The sequence below is a fragment of the Oryctolagus cuniculus genome, chromosome 5 (assembly GCF_051225735.1).
Source record: "Oryctolagus cuniculus isolate XC-2025 breed Fujian yellow rabbit chromosome 5, ASM5122573v1, whole genome shotgun sequence".
Taxonomy (NCBI): Eukaryota; Metazoa; Chordata; class Mammalia; order Lagomorpha; family Leporidae; genus Oryctolagus; species Oryctolagus cuniculus.
Window position 1 is genome coordinate 160,830,614 of NC_142871.1, and position 16,881 is coordinate 160,847,494.

The 16,881-nt window shown below is 38.8% G+C and overlaps 1 protein-coding gene across 1 annotated transcript in view; it reads left to right on the forward strand.

Moving 5' to 3' along the window:
• The first annotated feature begins 271 nt into the window (after positions 1–271).
• The window catches only part of LOC100356714 (uncharacterized), a 322,021-nt gene continuing 305,411 nt past the window's right edge, over positions 272–16,881 (forward strand). The window contains exons 1-3 of the mRNA XM_089333567.1: positions 272–283; positions 5,882–5,948; positions 6,244–6,420. Coding sequence (XP_089189693.1) covers positions 272–283; positions 5,882–5,948; positions 6,244–6,420 — 256 coding nt within the window. The remainder of the gene's footprint in view (positions 284–5,881; positions 5,949–6,243; positions 6,421–16,881) is intronic.

Consider the following 16,881-nt stretch of genomic DNA (forward strand, 5'->3'; position numbering starts at 1 on the left):
TGCGAAACACTTTGTGAATATTTACTGACTTTCAGTTAGTGAGAATCTGGCTAAACAAACAATAGCAAAAATGAAAATCAGACAACAGCTTAAATCCTGTTGACTTTACACTTAGATTTTTTCAGGACCATTAAGTAGCATCATAGCTCTCCATCCCCAAATTGCTTAATATTTCTTATGGTTGGGACCAATTTATTCTGGTGAATTATTTTTCTTTTGTAGAGGAACTTGATTTAAATCTGTGCATTGCCAAGGGCAAGGAGCTGAGAACATGGATAGAGAGGTAAGATCGATGTAATAGTAACCCTCTCTTTTTTTCTTTTAAAAGCAGCCTTTTAAGCTTTATTTTTCAAAATATTATCCGTGGACAGAAAGTATAGAAATGAGGAGAAATTTAGCCTCCTTTGTAGCCTTCATGAGTAAAGAGGATGATTAATGAGTGTAGCAAACACAGTAGCAAAACAGAGCCTATAGAACTTAAACAAAAGTGCCTTCAGAATTTTCTGGGATTCCCATGGTCCATAGTAGGACCTCACTGTGACTGTCCACTGTTTCTATTTTTGATTAGATTTATAAACACAGCACCACATATTTTCATGTGGCTTATTGCCCAGGGGCAGAGTTAGATTGACTGCACCGAAACCGTGCGGCTTGTGAGTTTTGGGCAAGGCTAGAATGAAATAAGGAGTGTAATTGTTTCTGTGGCGTGACCGTGGGACCTCCTCTGTTCCAAATTACGTATGGCTCAGCCCTTTGACCTAACCAGGCTCGGCAATGGCTGGCAGAGCTGCTCAAGCTATGCTGGAAGGGTCATCGCTGAACAAGTTGGAACGTTATCTGTCAGGCAAGATGTGGGCCAACAACAATTTCCAACCAGAATAATCGCTAGCAAGACGCATTCACTACTGCCTGGCTGCTTTAACTTCATCTCACCAATCATCCTATCGGTTATTATTTGAACAGGAAGTGCCAACACGGGGAATATTCCAAATGTAGCAAATGTCCGAATGTAGCACAGATTCTTTGATAAGTAGACTATTTTTCTTTTTAGTTTACTACATTTTGGATATTTGGGAATATGATGCTTAATTATTCAGCATCATTATTATGATTTTTTTAAATACCATAGGTTGGGAAAATGCTATAATCCAAGATTATAGTTCTTTTCTCTTAATGAGTTTGATTTAAATTCTTTTAAATAAATGGTTGCCCACTGATGTAATTCCTTGGAGGGATCCTTGTTAGAGGACGCAGAGACCTTTTAGAAATAGGTGGCAGAGGTTGTGGACGCTGTCCTTTTTCCAACTGTGGAGAGTTCATTTTGTGATAAGTTGGATACATGTGTATCTATGCAGATGTGCTTTTGAAAGTTATACACTGTTATTTTGGATTCAGTAAAATAAAATTTTAAAGGCAATAAAAGCAGAAAACTTGGGTTTACTTTCAGGTGCTTGACACAATTTCCGGAGTTAGTCTTTCAGAAACATTTCTAAACATTGTTCTTATTTACTTTTTTTGCCTGTTTTACAAAGCAAAGATCTCTATGGGTATTTTATGCTTACAAAAACTTGGAAAAACATGAGAATTTACATTTCTTCCTTCTCAACTCAAGCTGAATATCAGTTAAATTCTTAGTTATTGGACATGCAAAAATGTCTTTGAAGAGTACAGGACTCTATGTACTGTTTTTCTTTTTTAGTTGTATTCTCTTACTCCAGGGACCTTACATGGTGAACATAGGGAGGTCCCTCTCAGATCTGTTACAAAAGAACAAAATATCCTGTAAGACCCCCAACAAAATAGCATTCAACCCTTCCCAGTCTTACTCTCATTAGCTGTGAAGGGTTTGCTCTACACATAATCTAACATGGAATGCTTAGAGCAGACAGGTGCAAATTGCAAGCTGTCTCACTTTGGCTTTATACCTTCAATTGACAAAGTCGTAGACTGGGAGAACAAAACAGGTTCCAGCTCAGGCTGCATAAATGAAAGTCTAAACAGGGGCACACCAGCTGGCTAGGAGAATTCCACGTCGTGAATACTAAATATTACCTTTATGTCACTTGCCAAGGAAAAGGCTTCGGTAGCCTGCCCTCCTTTTATTGTTGAGATGATATTCCTGCAAAATCACATTGGAGAGGCGACACGATGGCCGAAGTGGATGAGAACAGGAGCCAACATACCTGAGCCTGTTTGCCATCGTTACACTCCTCCGAGCGATGCAGGCATGATTAGCTTCCTGGAGCTGGACCAGATTACGGTATTTCTATCCGTGTCTTTTTTGGCTGATCCAAGCAAAGCCCCAGAGCAATGCAACAACAAAAGACAATCAGCACGTCCCGCACCTCCTCTGCTGACCTAGTCTGCCACGAAAAACAGTTGTTCCTATTAGGAACACCTAATTTCACTTCATGGAAGAGACATGCCATGCCAGGATGTGTAGGAAGGAATCTAAGGTATGCATTTCCCAAAAGGGGACTCTAACTCTGTCATTCCAGACTTGCTTTACTATGTGACTTCCCGGTGTGCACTGGAACTGTTGTCTGCAAGAAGTAACTTTAACTTGAGCTCAGAGGCCACTGAGTAGGACTGACCGTGAGATCTGCCCCTGCAGATAAGAGTAGCCAGACAACTCCAGTCGGCCTTGTTTACAGCGGGACGGAAGAAAACAGCAAGACACAAATGAGGGCTGACGGTTTCATGAAGCACAATTGGTTGATCCCAGATGCAATCTGACTGCCCTGAACTGAGCGATGATCCGTACAGTATGCAGAATTCACTGTCTTGCTGGTCTGTGCCCACCAGCCTTGCAGGAGTGCTCCCTGCGCCCCTCAGCCATGGCTTTGAACGCAACCAGAGCTGAACAACGCCACTGTGGGACCCAATTCCTTCTGACAACAATCACATTCTTTTAAAAACTTCATCGGATTGGGTTGTCACCAGTTATAAATGAGTTTGTTGTTGTTCGTGGATGCTACCCTGTTGTAGATTTCCTTCCAAGTTGAGAGTGTCTGCAACAAAAGGTATTTGCTGTTTTTCAATGAAAGGGAAAATACTGTTGGAAACGCTATCGGTTCTTAAACATTTCAAGCAATTTTGTTTCCTTCCCTGTTCAAATCACAAAGTATTTTTTTCCTCCCACACTATATACTTAGGCTGAATAGGATAATTTTAACAAATTTCAAAAAGCTGGTTTATCAATATTTAAGCACACAAGACCTCTCAGCCATGGAAGCTGAATACATCCTAGAGATTGTTGGTGTACCATTGTGCTTCTGATTTACATTACAGTATGTATGCTGAAAAATTTGTCAAGAGGATAGATCTCACGTTATCTGTGTTTACCACAGTTAAAAACAGGTTAAAAAGAAGTGTTACTAGAAACTACTCACTGTGATTTGATTTGGAATTACTTTGCATTATTATATCAACTAAATAGAAACACCAGGGAAGAAAGCCAGGGGGCATATCCAGAGTCTATTTAGGTAAGATTCTTACAGATTTCACTTTTCTGCAAGACCAAGCAGGTATCAGTGAGACAACAAAAGATATTGGTGACTAAATTTTGTTTCTTTCGTTTAATTTTGAAACACAATATAGGCATTTAATAACTTACTGTGAATTTAGTAAAAATGATAATCTTTACATAACTATACTAACTTAGCTGGTGATGAATGAATTGATGTAAAATCAGAGGGAAGCATTTTTTGCATCAACTAGAGAGCGACAAAGTGCGTGGTAAAGGGGAGACTCTACATTGCGAGGGGAGAGGAGGCAAAGGCACTCTGTACCACTGGAAGGTACCTATGTGTAAAGGGGGGCACGGGTGAGGAAATTGGCCAAGGGAGAAGTCGGAAATCACTGCTTGTTTCCTCTTCAACATGTGTTAGTAGTAAAGAGGTCACAAAATACAAACCATCACTTGATAATCCTCTCAAAGAATTCGTCTCTGTGCACAGTCAGCATTGCTTTCCATTTAAATACCCGAACTTGGGGAAAATATCTTTGAGACCTTTACAACATTGGAGAGCAAGTGCATAATTTCATTTGAGGTCCTTACTAAGGAAATGAGGTCTATTAATAGGCCACATCCATCTATTTAAAAGCACGTTTAACTCAATCTGAAAGGAGTGCACTGCCAAAATTACTGAACCATGTCAAGAAAACTAATATCTGCTGTTACCTCGACGAAGGCTCTGAGAAACAATCACACTGCCACCTCTTTCCTAATGGAAAGGAAGAACATTTAGTGTAGTTTGCTGCTTTAAGTTTGCCAAGTTTTTGATGATTAGAGTCTAACCGTTTTGTATTAAAATTGAGACACTAGGTAAACAAGTATAATTTCTAGAAGTTGTTACTTATTGTATACATTTGAATGAGTATGATACTGAGCAACTTTTGTGGTTTGCATCAGTGATGAGACAAACTCCTTGATTCTATTATAGTAGAGCAGTTCTTTAAGTAGAGCAGTTATATGTAATACACTATTCTACTTTACACATGCAAAATGAAGTATCAGAATTTCAGAATTCCCTAACTGGAGAAGAAAATCACGTTAGAAAAATTACTGAACTTTTCTATAAATACAATTTGTTACACATTTTCCTTAAAAAAAGGTCTTGCATTTTTTGTGTTTGTAAGTTTTGCCCACCAAGGACTACTCTTCCCCTTTGGAGTCAGTTATTTGTGTTCAGTTCTATTTACAGGGATATGAAATATTTTAAATTTATTGTATGTGATTTTGTTTGTTCTTGAAAGAAGAGATTCTCTGAAAAGTAGAGTCTGTGTTTGGTTGGCTGTATGGAATGTTAGTAAATATTCAACATGATCCTCTGATATGCTATTTATGCAACTTATATTATGATTTTGTTGCTTTATGAATATTCTGTGAATAATAATATTTGGAAAGAAATTAGATTTTTTATAAACATTTTAATTAACATTGGGACTATTAGAAGCTTTAGCACACATTAAAAGCAATGATGTAGCTTTTCTAGTTTTGTATTTCTGAATCTAGTCATCAGAGACTTCATTAGATGAGTTGCCTAATCTGGAACAATCTTTTATATATAACTGTGGCTCTTTATCATTCTTGCTGTTTTGGTCCTATAAACCAAAGTTTGAGAATATAATTTGAGTTTGGATGTTTCTACTGTAGATATTTAAAAATTTATTCTGACAGTTACCAAGTATTCATTTAGAACTTGTAAGAATCTGAGAAATCTAATAATATTTCAGACTATTCATTTTCATTTTTGACCATTTATTACACATTCTAATATTAATGGGTTTCCAGTCAAGCAATGAATTCTGGTTTTCTGTGAAATGGTGACTCCCGAGGATCGGCACTTCGCATTATTTTATCTCTTACTGAAATTTAAGAAGATTAGCTCTTAAACATTCCTGATTAAATTTAAATAAACAAGCAGTTCACAAACTGGAATCTAGCAGCTTAAATAAATGTGGTTGCAAGTGAGAACCAATACATGGCCTATGCGCCTTCTACAAGATGTTTCTATTCTTCCAAAATGAAATGGCATCATTTCACAGCCCGCATGAAGGCTGATTGTGCAATGTCAGTTTCTCACTGCAAGTTTTCCAGTGCTCTTAATTTGTTGAAGGCTCTTTGCATTAATTAAAAATGATAAAAACAAAGTATTTTAATGTGACCTTCATTCGGCATTTGTATTAACTTTTCTTATCCTATTTTATTTAATTCTTCCACTTCTGTTGTTCAATTAGTGTTTGACCCCTTTAGGAGAGATGTAAATTAAATGACATTTCAATGCCATCCCGTATTTAAAATCCTGTGTTAGTTGTGGATCATAAATGATGATCTTCATTCTTTAGCTAATTTATTCATTTAACAATTTCCCTCCAGAAGTTCCAGCAGAAGGCTGTGAAGCAAACTAAGCAGAAGAAATCCAAGTCGGCTGAATTTCTGATGGGTGAGCCTTGCTTGATGAGTTATTGCTCATAATTTGTGTAAGGATTAATTAACTAATTACAGACAAATGGCTGTGGGCGAAATTTTGCTCTTGCTTGTCAGGGTGCAATTTGTAATTATTTTAATCATTTATTCTTTTTTTTAAGAGTTAATTTTAACCTAATTCTGTTTTGGTGACATTTGAGGACGATTCACTTGAGTCTTTTTGTACAAGAATTACTGGAAGGAATTTTCTGCTTGTCGGTGGAATATATTTTGCTATAGTATGATCTTCTGACCTCCTTGTTTTGCTCCAGTTAAAGAAGATAGAGAAGCTATGGAAGGCACTGGAAATCCAGCTTTTAACATGAGCAGCCCAGATCTCTCAGCGTATCAGACTTCGCAAAAGAATGTTATTAGATGTGACAGCCCAGCTCGCACCCTTGCAGCTCACCCACAAGAATTCAGGCTGCTGGCCTCTGCAGAACCAAAAGGTGTGACTTCAGTCTCGATTATCTTCACCCTCGATGACAGTTGCTGCCCTCCTGATCTGACCTGGGCATCCCAGAGCCGGCATCAGGCATTCCGTCCCTGCTTGCCCGCACAGGTCTCCTAAGAGGCTCTGGATGGAGCTCAGCAAGGCCCACACAGGGACTGCTTTGCCACTGGTGTGTAGGCCAGAATCCCATATATGAAGGTTTCTGAGCAGTGACTCCATCCTTATCTCAGGGTGCTGACGTGGGATGGGTTCCGTCTTTCAGGTCGTGATGTTTTGGACTCAGTGCAGACAGGGAATTCAAGGACAATGCACCTGTCCACAGGAGGCCACACTGCTGGTTTACTTGTCAGCTATGCTGGCACCCCTGTAAGGACCTTAGGCCCCCCTTTCTAGAGGAGTTCATGTTTTCTCTGAAGGTTGAGAAATCTGTGTTGAGTTTAAGGATGAGGGCAGAAGCCTCCCTTAGTATTTGGGATCTCGCTGCAGAAATTCACCATAGGAAGTAGTTTCTTGGATTTTCCAACTTGGAGGTTAGTTATTTCTAGAGGTTCACTTGTTCAAGGCCGCCCCCTAAGTAAGGGAAAATGCAACACACTTTGCATCAGGTTGATACAGGATGGCTGGTGGCTCCCACTCCACAGGGAGGCAGCTCTTCTCAGTTTTGACCCAAATGCTTGAAGAAGGAAAGATGACCCTGTACCTACGAAGAAGGTGGTCATTAAAACTTGCTGTCTTTGCTTTTATCCTCATCAATGAACAAGACAAAAGACATCAGGATTTAATGGCCAGACAGCTTTTTGAGAGGGAGCGGTCTGAAGTAATGAAGCATGAGCTAGCACAGATGTGTTTTCTGCTGGTCCCACTTAGCAGCCTCATCGTGATTTCCACCTGTACTGAACAGGCACTCGGATCCCAGGAGGTTGTCGTGGTGTACAGAGCATGCAGTTTGTGGTTTTAATTTCCCAGGCTCAGGGGGACATTCTGCTGGCCTCCGGGTTTCTCTACTTTCTACATCATATCATGCATGTGGATATCAGTGGATTTAGGTTGGCTCTTATCTGTTTTGATTGTGTGTGTGCATTTGTGTGTGTTTTCTAGAAAGCTTGTAGCCAAGTGGTAGGATGTTGGGCTCTCAATAATGAGAAAGAGAACAATAATAGTAATAATAACTACTGCCATTCTCGAATGCTTATTAGAAATTTGTCATATGCTAAGTACTTCATGCACATGAAGTATGTTACCCACCTCTTTAGGGCAGTATATTAGCTTTACATATTCAGCCCTATGCAATAAAAGCCACAATGATAGTGGCTTGGATGAGTTTTGGTACCTTTCTGTTTTTTGCTTTATAATCTCTAAGTTATTATGATCATCTGCATGTTGTAAAGGATTTGATATCATCTCAACATTCTGAGTATAGCAGAGGAGACCACCACCAATGGCTAGCTGCATGTCATTTCTGTTAATATCACTTTTGCCAGAAACTGGTCATCTCGTCACAAGCAACTTCAAGGGAGGCCAAGAACTATGCTATCTTTGCCTAGGAGCCAAGTTTTAAGCTGAAATAGAAGGGGTTATATTATTAAAGACCAAAGAGAGACTGTATATTAGGACAAATTAGGAGACCTTATTGCAGGAATATTTTATTACCTTCATTTTATGGATGAGGAAATCAGGATTGTAACTTGGCTAAGGTAAGGCAATCAACGAATGGTAGAACGAGAGACTTCACCAAAAATGTCTCTGATGCTATGGACTACATCTTTGACTTTCTGTCAAATGGCTTGCTGTGGGAGATGTCATTGGTTAGAGAGACAGGGCATTGTGAGGGAATGTCAGAATAACAGCTGGTGTGGTTGCATGACATACTCAGAAGTGACATAGAGATAGGTCAACAGTCATGGACAGCAAGGAAGATGCCGGCAAAGGTGGTGAGTGTCAGGAATGTAACAGGGTTCAAGCCCCTTGGCATCCATCTGGCTTCTCAGTCAACCATCAACTTTGAGATAAACTTCTGGTGTCATCAGCCCAAGGGTAGTTTTTCAAACTTTGGCTCCCTTTTTGGAAAATTGGTCTTCCTTATTGAGCTATGGTATTTCAGTTAGACTCTGAGGAGGAAGATATGTCCTTTAGCCCAAATAGAGGATGAATCAGGGCTTCTTTACCAATTGCTATTCAACAGATGTCTTTAGATTTCTGCAATAAGAATTTCAACTTCTTGGTTGCAAAAGAAACTAGGAAGCTTATGTGAAAAACCTCAGAATTTAAGTTATTCAGAAGTGCAGTACCATTTGATGGTTTTGTGGCTTGAACTCAGTAAAATGAGGCATGGAGAAAAATTACAACCATGTCACAACAGTGGAGGGAGGGAGGTGGCGGGGGGGAATGTGAGGTCATAAAAAGGCTGTCATCTATGATATTTTTTATTTTAACATTTATTGATTTGGCCGGCGCCGCGGCTCACTAGGCTAATCCTCCGCCTTGCAGCGCTGGCACACCGGGTTCTAGTCCTGGTCGGGGTGCCGGATTCTGTCCCGGTTGCCCCTCTTCCAGGCCAGCTCTCTGCTGTGGCCAGGGAGTGCAGTGGAGGATGGCCCAAGTCCTTGGGCCCTGCACCCCATGCGAGACAAGGATAAGTATCTGGCTCCTGCCATCGGATCAGCGCAGTGCGCCGGCCGCGGCGGCCATTGGAGGGTGAACCAACGGCAAAAGGAAGACCTTTCTCTCTGTCTCTCTCTCTCACTGTCCACTCCTGCCTGTCAAAAAAAAAAAAAGATTTATTGATTTATTTGAAAGGCAGAGTTACAGAGTAGAGGGAGAGAGAGAGGGAGAGAGAATTCTTCCATCCACTGGTTCATTCCCCAGAATGATATGTTTTAGGATGCAAGTAAACATTACAGGCAAGCACTACTCAACAGAAAAATAACATTTTAAAATAAGTAATTTGAAATTTTCTAATAACTATTTTAACAAAATTAAAGAGACAAGTCAATTAATTTTAATCAGAAAAACCAATATCTCCAGAACTATTCTTGTTTTAACTTATAGTTAATGTGTAAAAATTTAGATATTTTACACTGTTTTTTTGTAAAAGTCTTTGAATTTCACTGCATATATTACAAACCTTAAAGTGAGCCATCCTCATTTCAAGTGCTCCAGTAGGCATTCTGTTGTAGATTTTGTGCCTATATCCACAAATTAAGAATGGGAATGCCAGGGATTTAATTTCATGAGTGATGGAAGTTAGTTGACCTGATTCTGGAAAATGGGGAGAGAGAAAATTAGTAATCCCAAAGTACAGCAGAGTGGATGGAACCAAAACAAAAGAGCTTAAATGGAAAATCCAGGAGTGGGTTATCATCCTTGCAAGTCCAGCCAGTCACTGGCACAGGAAAGAGTCATTACATCACCATTCTGGAACATAGCCAATTAAGAAATGCATTTGTTACTGCAGTACTCCCTGCCCAGGGGACAGCCTCCAAAAAATTCAGTTGACAATGAGATGCTCAATTTTATGGTCTGTGAACAAGGAAGGGTCTTTGAAACAGGTGAATTCAGAAACTACAAAATATTATAGAACACTGTTTTTATTAATATAATTTAAAAATAGCATTCATATCAACATGATATACTTAGAATAATTACATATTTTTCCCATGGTATTAGCACAACTAGTCAACTTACATTAAGTATCAATACATTTTCCCCTTTAATATATTTTTTAAAAGAGAACATTGTAAGTAATGGCATAATTCTAATGCTTCTTTATCCAAATGATCTCAAGCAAATATAAAACTATTAGACAAATAGTAAAATTATGATGGTAAATGTCTAAGAGAGGCATTTTCTAGAAACAAACATTGAATAAAAAAAGCTTTTCAATTTATGCTGGGTAAATCCCTTAGCATATAATAGGGAAGTAAGTAAAGTTCAGGTTGAGTATCCCTTATCCGAAATGCTTGGAACCAGGAAAGTTTTGGACTTTACATTTCTTTTCAGATTTTGGAATATTTACAAATACATAGTGAGATATCCTAGGAATGGGACCCAAGTGTAAATATGAAATTCATTTATGTTTCATATACATCTTATATAGGTTTCCTAACGGCAATTTCATATAGTATTTTTAATTTTATATATGAAACAAAGCTGTATAGTGTAAAATTTTCCACTTGTGGTATCATGTCAGCACTCACACACTGTCAGATTTTGGAACACATTGGGATGCTCAACTTGTACACATTGATCTGTAGGAAAAGGTGAAGTAGGCAACTACCGAGGGGTGTGATTTCCTGATCATTGGAAAGACAGTCCACCCTCAGATCCCACTTGTATGAGGGGATTTCAAAAGGCTATGGAAAAGCAGAATTACAAGACAGAATTTTTGAAACATATGCATAGCTCTTTTTTAACAATACACATTTTATATGAGCTTTTTGAAGACTTCTTGTATACTCCTAGGTGAGTGCATCCATAGAATCTTATTCTATGACAATTCATTGTGGACCTGGCCCTGTAAGTTGGTTTCAGTCATTGTTGCAAGATGTGAGTGGAAGAAGAGCAGAACAAAATGGAGCCCTCAGCCCGCCCTTCCTCCTTGCCACAGCCTTGCCTCCTCACCTGGCTGCCAGCTCTGCCTTTGCTTGTTCCTATTTCATTCATAGGCAGGCAATTAGCAAAAGCATTAACACACTGTTTTGTCAATCGCCAGAGATATTGCACATCTGTGATTATTTTTGGCTCCATCTTGCCCAGAGCCTGTGCTTCCTGTGTGAATACTGCTTTTTATCCTCCCATCTCAGCTCATCTGTCTCTTCCACTGCCAGCATCACCCTGGCCTGATGACGATTTGCCTTCTGAGAAAGCCAAGTCCAGAAGGAGAGCAGTTACAACAGGAGAGGGATAGAGGGGCCACAGCTGCTTAGAATTTCAGAAAGAGGGAGGAACTGGTTTAGGTTCCTAATCCAGCAAGGCTCCAGGGCCCTGTGAGTAGAAAGGGGGTCTGCAACATTTTGAATATTTAGCATGGTGACATTAAAAAGGTAGTTGATGCCAGAATTCTAAGTGGCAGTAAAATGAAGTCTGGGACTGATGTGAGAAGGGACCATGAAAAAGCTATAGATAGGAAGAAATAATGAAAGAAACTAACAGTGAATTAATCAATTTCACTTAAGTGGTTTTCCCCTTTTAACTCCTTTTGCTATGTTATTTCGAATGGTAAGTGGAAAGGAAATGATCATAATTGATTTTATGCATTATTTTTAAACAGGTGCAGCCATATTTATTGATAAATGCAGATTTGAGAATAGGGAGGGATCCAGCTCTCCTTTCCCCTGTTTGCTCCGTGGATTTGAGGGTCGCGGCTGTTTCTATGCTGCTCTGCTGGACATCACATGGCAGCATCTTTCCAGGATGCAGACCGGCTGTTGAGATGCTGTGTGAATTGCTGTGTTGTAGAGCTCCTTGGGAGTAAGCATCAGAAACCATCTCGGGCTAATTAAACAGGAGGATTTCTTGGGCTTGGAGAGCTGATGGTGGGGGTGAGCAGAAGTCAAAGTGCCTGACATATAGGAAGCTGGAAACACAGGGACTGTCTCATAGCAGAACTATCTGGTGTTTTACGGCCATGGCTACTGTGGTAATTGCCAAATGTTCATACTTTCCTTGCTTCACTTCCAAAATTCCAAGTCCTCGGAGAGAGTATTTTATTGTCCTATGCTTAGACCAGTTGTCTTTATCACAGGGTAAGTGACATAGATTCTGTCTAGTCCCACACTCCCACCTCCCTCTTCTGTAGTTGGAGCAGAAGTCAAGACGATACACAATGGAGCAAAGAAATTGTGATACTGTTAGTGAAGGGAATTGGATGTAAGATATCAAAGACAAATCAACTAAGCAGAAATCTGACTAATGTAGCCCATGGTTCCTGTGTCTTGAGTTAGTTACTGATCATCTCCGAATGTCAATAATGTCAGTGCAACTTAAATGGAAATGGAAGTGGGATATGCATGGTTAGTTAGACATAAAATAACATATGTGATATTTTGCTTGAGGTTGCATATAGAACACTAAAAATGCCTTATGTATCTCTCCATATACTTCTTCTCTCCTTATTAATTGAAAGCATATTTATTGAACACTTTCTATTTGTCTGGTGTGGAAAATATGAAAATGAACAGATCAGATGTGGAGGATCTCTGTGTTTATAAAACATTTACATCAGCAAAGTTATAGTGAGGGCATCTAGGAAGATTACAGTTGGTTCATTCAGATTAGTCTGGTACTCTCAAAAAAACAGTATGTTGTTATATAAGATTTTTAAATATATTTTATAAATAGTGTGTGTGTGTGTATGTATCACAATACAGATTGAGCATCCCTAATCTGAAAATCTGGTCAGAAATGCTCCACAGCCCAAACATTTTTGAGTGTTGATGTGAGGCTACAAGTAGAAAATGCCCTATATGAATTCCTCACAATCAAAGCACAGGCACACTAGAAATACTTTATAAATTACCTTCAGGCTGAGTGGATAAGGTGTATATGGAACGTAAGTGTATTTCATGTTTAGACTTGGGTCTCATCCTCAGGATAAGTCATCATGCATGTGCAGGTATTCCTCTATCTGAAAAAATTTCAGAATGTAAGCCTCTTCCGGTTTGAAGCATTTCAAATAAGGAATACTCAACTGGTATAACTTGGATTCTGGTTTAGTTGATTTAAATCATGGATTTGTAGATTAAAGAGGCCTAAAATGATACAGTCTTTCTGTGGAAAAATGGGATAGACATTTCAGTTTTCTGGTATGCCCGTGATGTGGTCAGCCTTTGAAACAGTTGGACAGAACATGCCCACCTCCCTTTTTGAATGAAAATACCTAGTTAAACATTCTTTTTTGGCTATCAGAATAGAATGTGACACAATATCAATAAAATACTGTATGAAATTCAAACATCACTAAGCTCCCTTTAGCTACCATTTGACTGATTCATGTCTTGTCTTTTATTTTATGAAAGACTATAGTGCCTTGTGGGAAAATGCTAATTCTAAGGAAAGAGACAGACACCCAGCTTGTGTCTCATGTCTCAGGAGCAGAAAGGAAAGGTCCTTTTCATTAAGAACAATATTTGCAAGTTATATTGTCCTCTGATCTAATCTTCAGACATTGGGAAAGCTCAACCAGTATTATGGTGTATGCACACTTCTTAAAAAATATTTATTTATTTATTTGAAAAGTCAGAGTTACAGAGAGAAAGAAAGGGAGAGAGAGAGAGAGAGAGAGAGAGAGAGAGAGAGAGAAAAGAGAAAAATAAAGATCTTCCATTCGCTGGTTCACTCCCCAGTTGGTCACAACGGCTGGAGCTGTGTCAATCTGAAGCCACTAACCAAGAGCTTCTTCTGGGTCTCCCACGTGGGTGCAGGGTCACAAGCATTTGGCCATCTTCTACTGCCTTCCCCAGCCATAGCAGAGAGCTGGATAGGAAGTGGAGCAGTTGGGACTCCAACTGATGCCCATATGGGATGCTGGCACTGCAGGTGGTGGCGGCTTTACCACTATGCCACAGTGCTGGCCCCAACACTTTTTTTATTGTTGTTATTGTTCCATACTTCTGGAAATGCCCACTTAATTCAAGAAATGCTATTTTTAATTGATGTAAAAATCTGTTCTGGGTTTTGGGGAGAAGGGCTGGAATAAAGATTCGGGTCTTCTGTTGTTGGATGTCTCCAGAGCTCATCCTGATAATCGGTGAGACATGGAGGCACAGCATGTGGTAGAGTGGGGTAGGAAAGGATGTATCCCCCTTCAAATGGCACTGCTGATGGAATATGGGATACAGAGGCCAAAGTTGCTTTAGGACCAAAGAAAAACTAGAGAGAACATGATAGGGTCTACAATGGGCACCATCCTGAGTCAGTGTTGGAGGTGACAGCAATCATTGAAGGTGGCCATTGTAGCCATTCTGGAATCTATAGGAAGTGGTTTCCAAGTGGCTTTCTGGAGTGCTGATGACACCAATAGCTCCATGATGGATGTGGAGAAGTTTGTGATTTGAAGAACATCATTGTTAATTCAGAATCCTCACCAGGCAGTGAAACAGGAAACCAAACAGTAGAGAAAAAAAATGACAGCTGTTCCAAAGAAGCTGAGGGAAATGAATTTTGAGTGCATGTGTTCTCAGACCTTAGATATTTCTGGAAGAGAGGAGAGCGCAGTCTGAGTTAGGGATTGGAGATCTCTAACAGTTGTGCCTGAGCCAGAGAAATCCTGAATTAGGACTACATCTGTGACCCCTAATTTATCTTTTGACTGATGTGGCCATTGAAAAATATGCAAGTGTAAACATTTGTAGCAGACACAGCATATAAGCTCTTTTGTAAAGTGAATTAATTCAAATTGTCTTAGTAAATATGTGATGAGAATAGTTCTTTCCCATAATGCACATATTGCATAGAGCTATTTACACTGTTCTCATTTGTAGCTATTTTCCTCTTCATATGGAAAACAGGTGCTATATAAAAATTTATAGAACATTTATAATACTTTTTGCTTCAGGACATTTCAACTATTATTAAGAAAAAAGAGATATATAGGAAAATCATTTGCGTTATGTTTATTGAACTGACATGGATTTGTCTCTTTAGATGCCAGTGGGGTCCTAAGTGATTTGAATCTTTCATTGATTTCCAAGACTAAAAATAAACACCCTGGAAAACATCCTTCCTATTGAAACACAGAAAAAATTTTTGTGGATATTAGATGTATAAAATATGTAGCTAGTTTATACAAATCAATTTAAGTTGCCTGTTTTTGACCTCTTCCATCTTTTTAAAAAAGTAATACAGAGTTCAAGACTAGCGTTTGTCCAGTTGTATGAAGAGCATTTTAACAAAATGCTTGAGTTTTGTGAATGTTCAAAAAATAAAAAATAAGCTTAATTTATTACCTTCTAAGAAGAAACCGCTTATCCTCAGGTCATCCGCCAGATTTTTTCCAGGAAATCGGCAGAAGGCCTATTTGCATTTGTCTTGGTCTGTTTCCTATTGCTGTAACAATAGAATACCCACGACTGGGTGATTTATGAAGATTAGAAGTTTATTTGGCTCACAGTTTTGGAGGCTGTGAGGTCAAAGAGCGTGATACCTGCGTCCAGTCGACATCGGCTGAGGGCCTTTGCTTCATCTTCAGATGGGGGAGCGCAGCACCCGGAGAGCAGAGCAAGTGCGTTAGCTCCGGGCTTCCTCTTCCCTTGAAGCCACCACTAGGGGCTCCACACTAATGACACCATCCCACGCGCACCAACCTCCAAATACCTTGAACACATGAATTTGGAAGTTAAGTTCCCAAAACACAAACTTTTGAGGGACACATTCACATGTTGGCAGTATTATTATTATTTTTTTTTGGTCTGTTCATGCTCTATAAGCCATGGGTAACACAACCAACTAGCTATTATGCATAGTTATTTTTGTATCTTCTCTTCAAGTTGATGTTAAGGAAACCTCCAACATATAACTTAAAAATAGTGCTATATAAAATCTGTCAAATGTAGTTGGTTGAAAAGAGAATATTTATACTCAAACAATATATTTCACTTTGTGTTTCTATGGGGGTGCAAACTGTTGAAATCCTTACTTAATGCATACTAAACTGATCCTCTGTAAAAAAAAAAAAAAAAAAAAAAAAGAAATTATCAATTCCCAACTTGACTCTCACTGGGATTAAACATGACAATAGGTCTGCTTTGATTTCATCATCATTTTAAAAAATCATCTATTATTTTTCACTTTATGTTTCTGTGTGGGAGCAAACTGTTGAAATCCATACTTAATGTATACTAAGCTGATCTTCTGTATATTAAGATAATAGAAAATGAATCTTGATGTGAATGGAAGGGGAGAGGGAGTGGGAAAGGGGAGGGTTGTGGGTGGGAGGGACGGTATGGGGGGAAAGCCATTGTAATCCATAAGTCGTACTTTGGAAATTTATATGCATTAAATAAAAGTTTAAAAAAAATTAAAAACATTTTAAAATAAAAAAAAAAGAAAAGAGAATATTTATAAAATCATTTTAATATTCAGAGCGATTATTTATTATACTCCTTCATTGATGACTGCTGGGTTCATACCTTCAGGTCACTGAGTTAATACTCCAGTGCAATTTATATATTTTAAAATAAAAATGTGAGAATAGGGATCTATATGACAGTGAAAAGGATGCTGAAGAATTTTAGAATCATAGAAATACCAGTGCACGACACAAATGAAGATAATAATTGCTGGTTTTATTGAGCATCAGTGATTTTTGTAATATAAACACAGCTGTGTGTAAAATATTTGACAGGAAGACTTCAGTTTTCTGATACCATAATTATGTAGCCAGTGTCTTCGTAGTTGAGCAGGTTACTGAATTATTCACTTACATCCTCTTAAATACTTGGTGAAGTGCTCACTATCA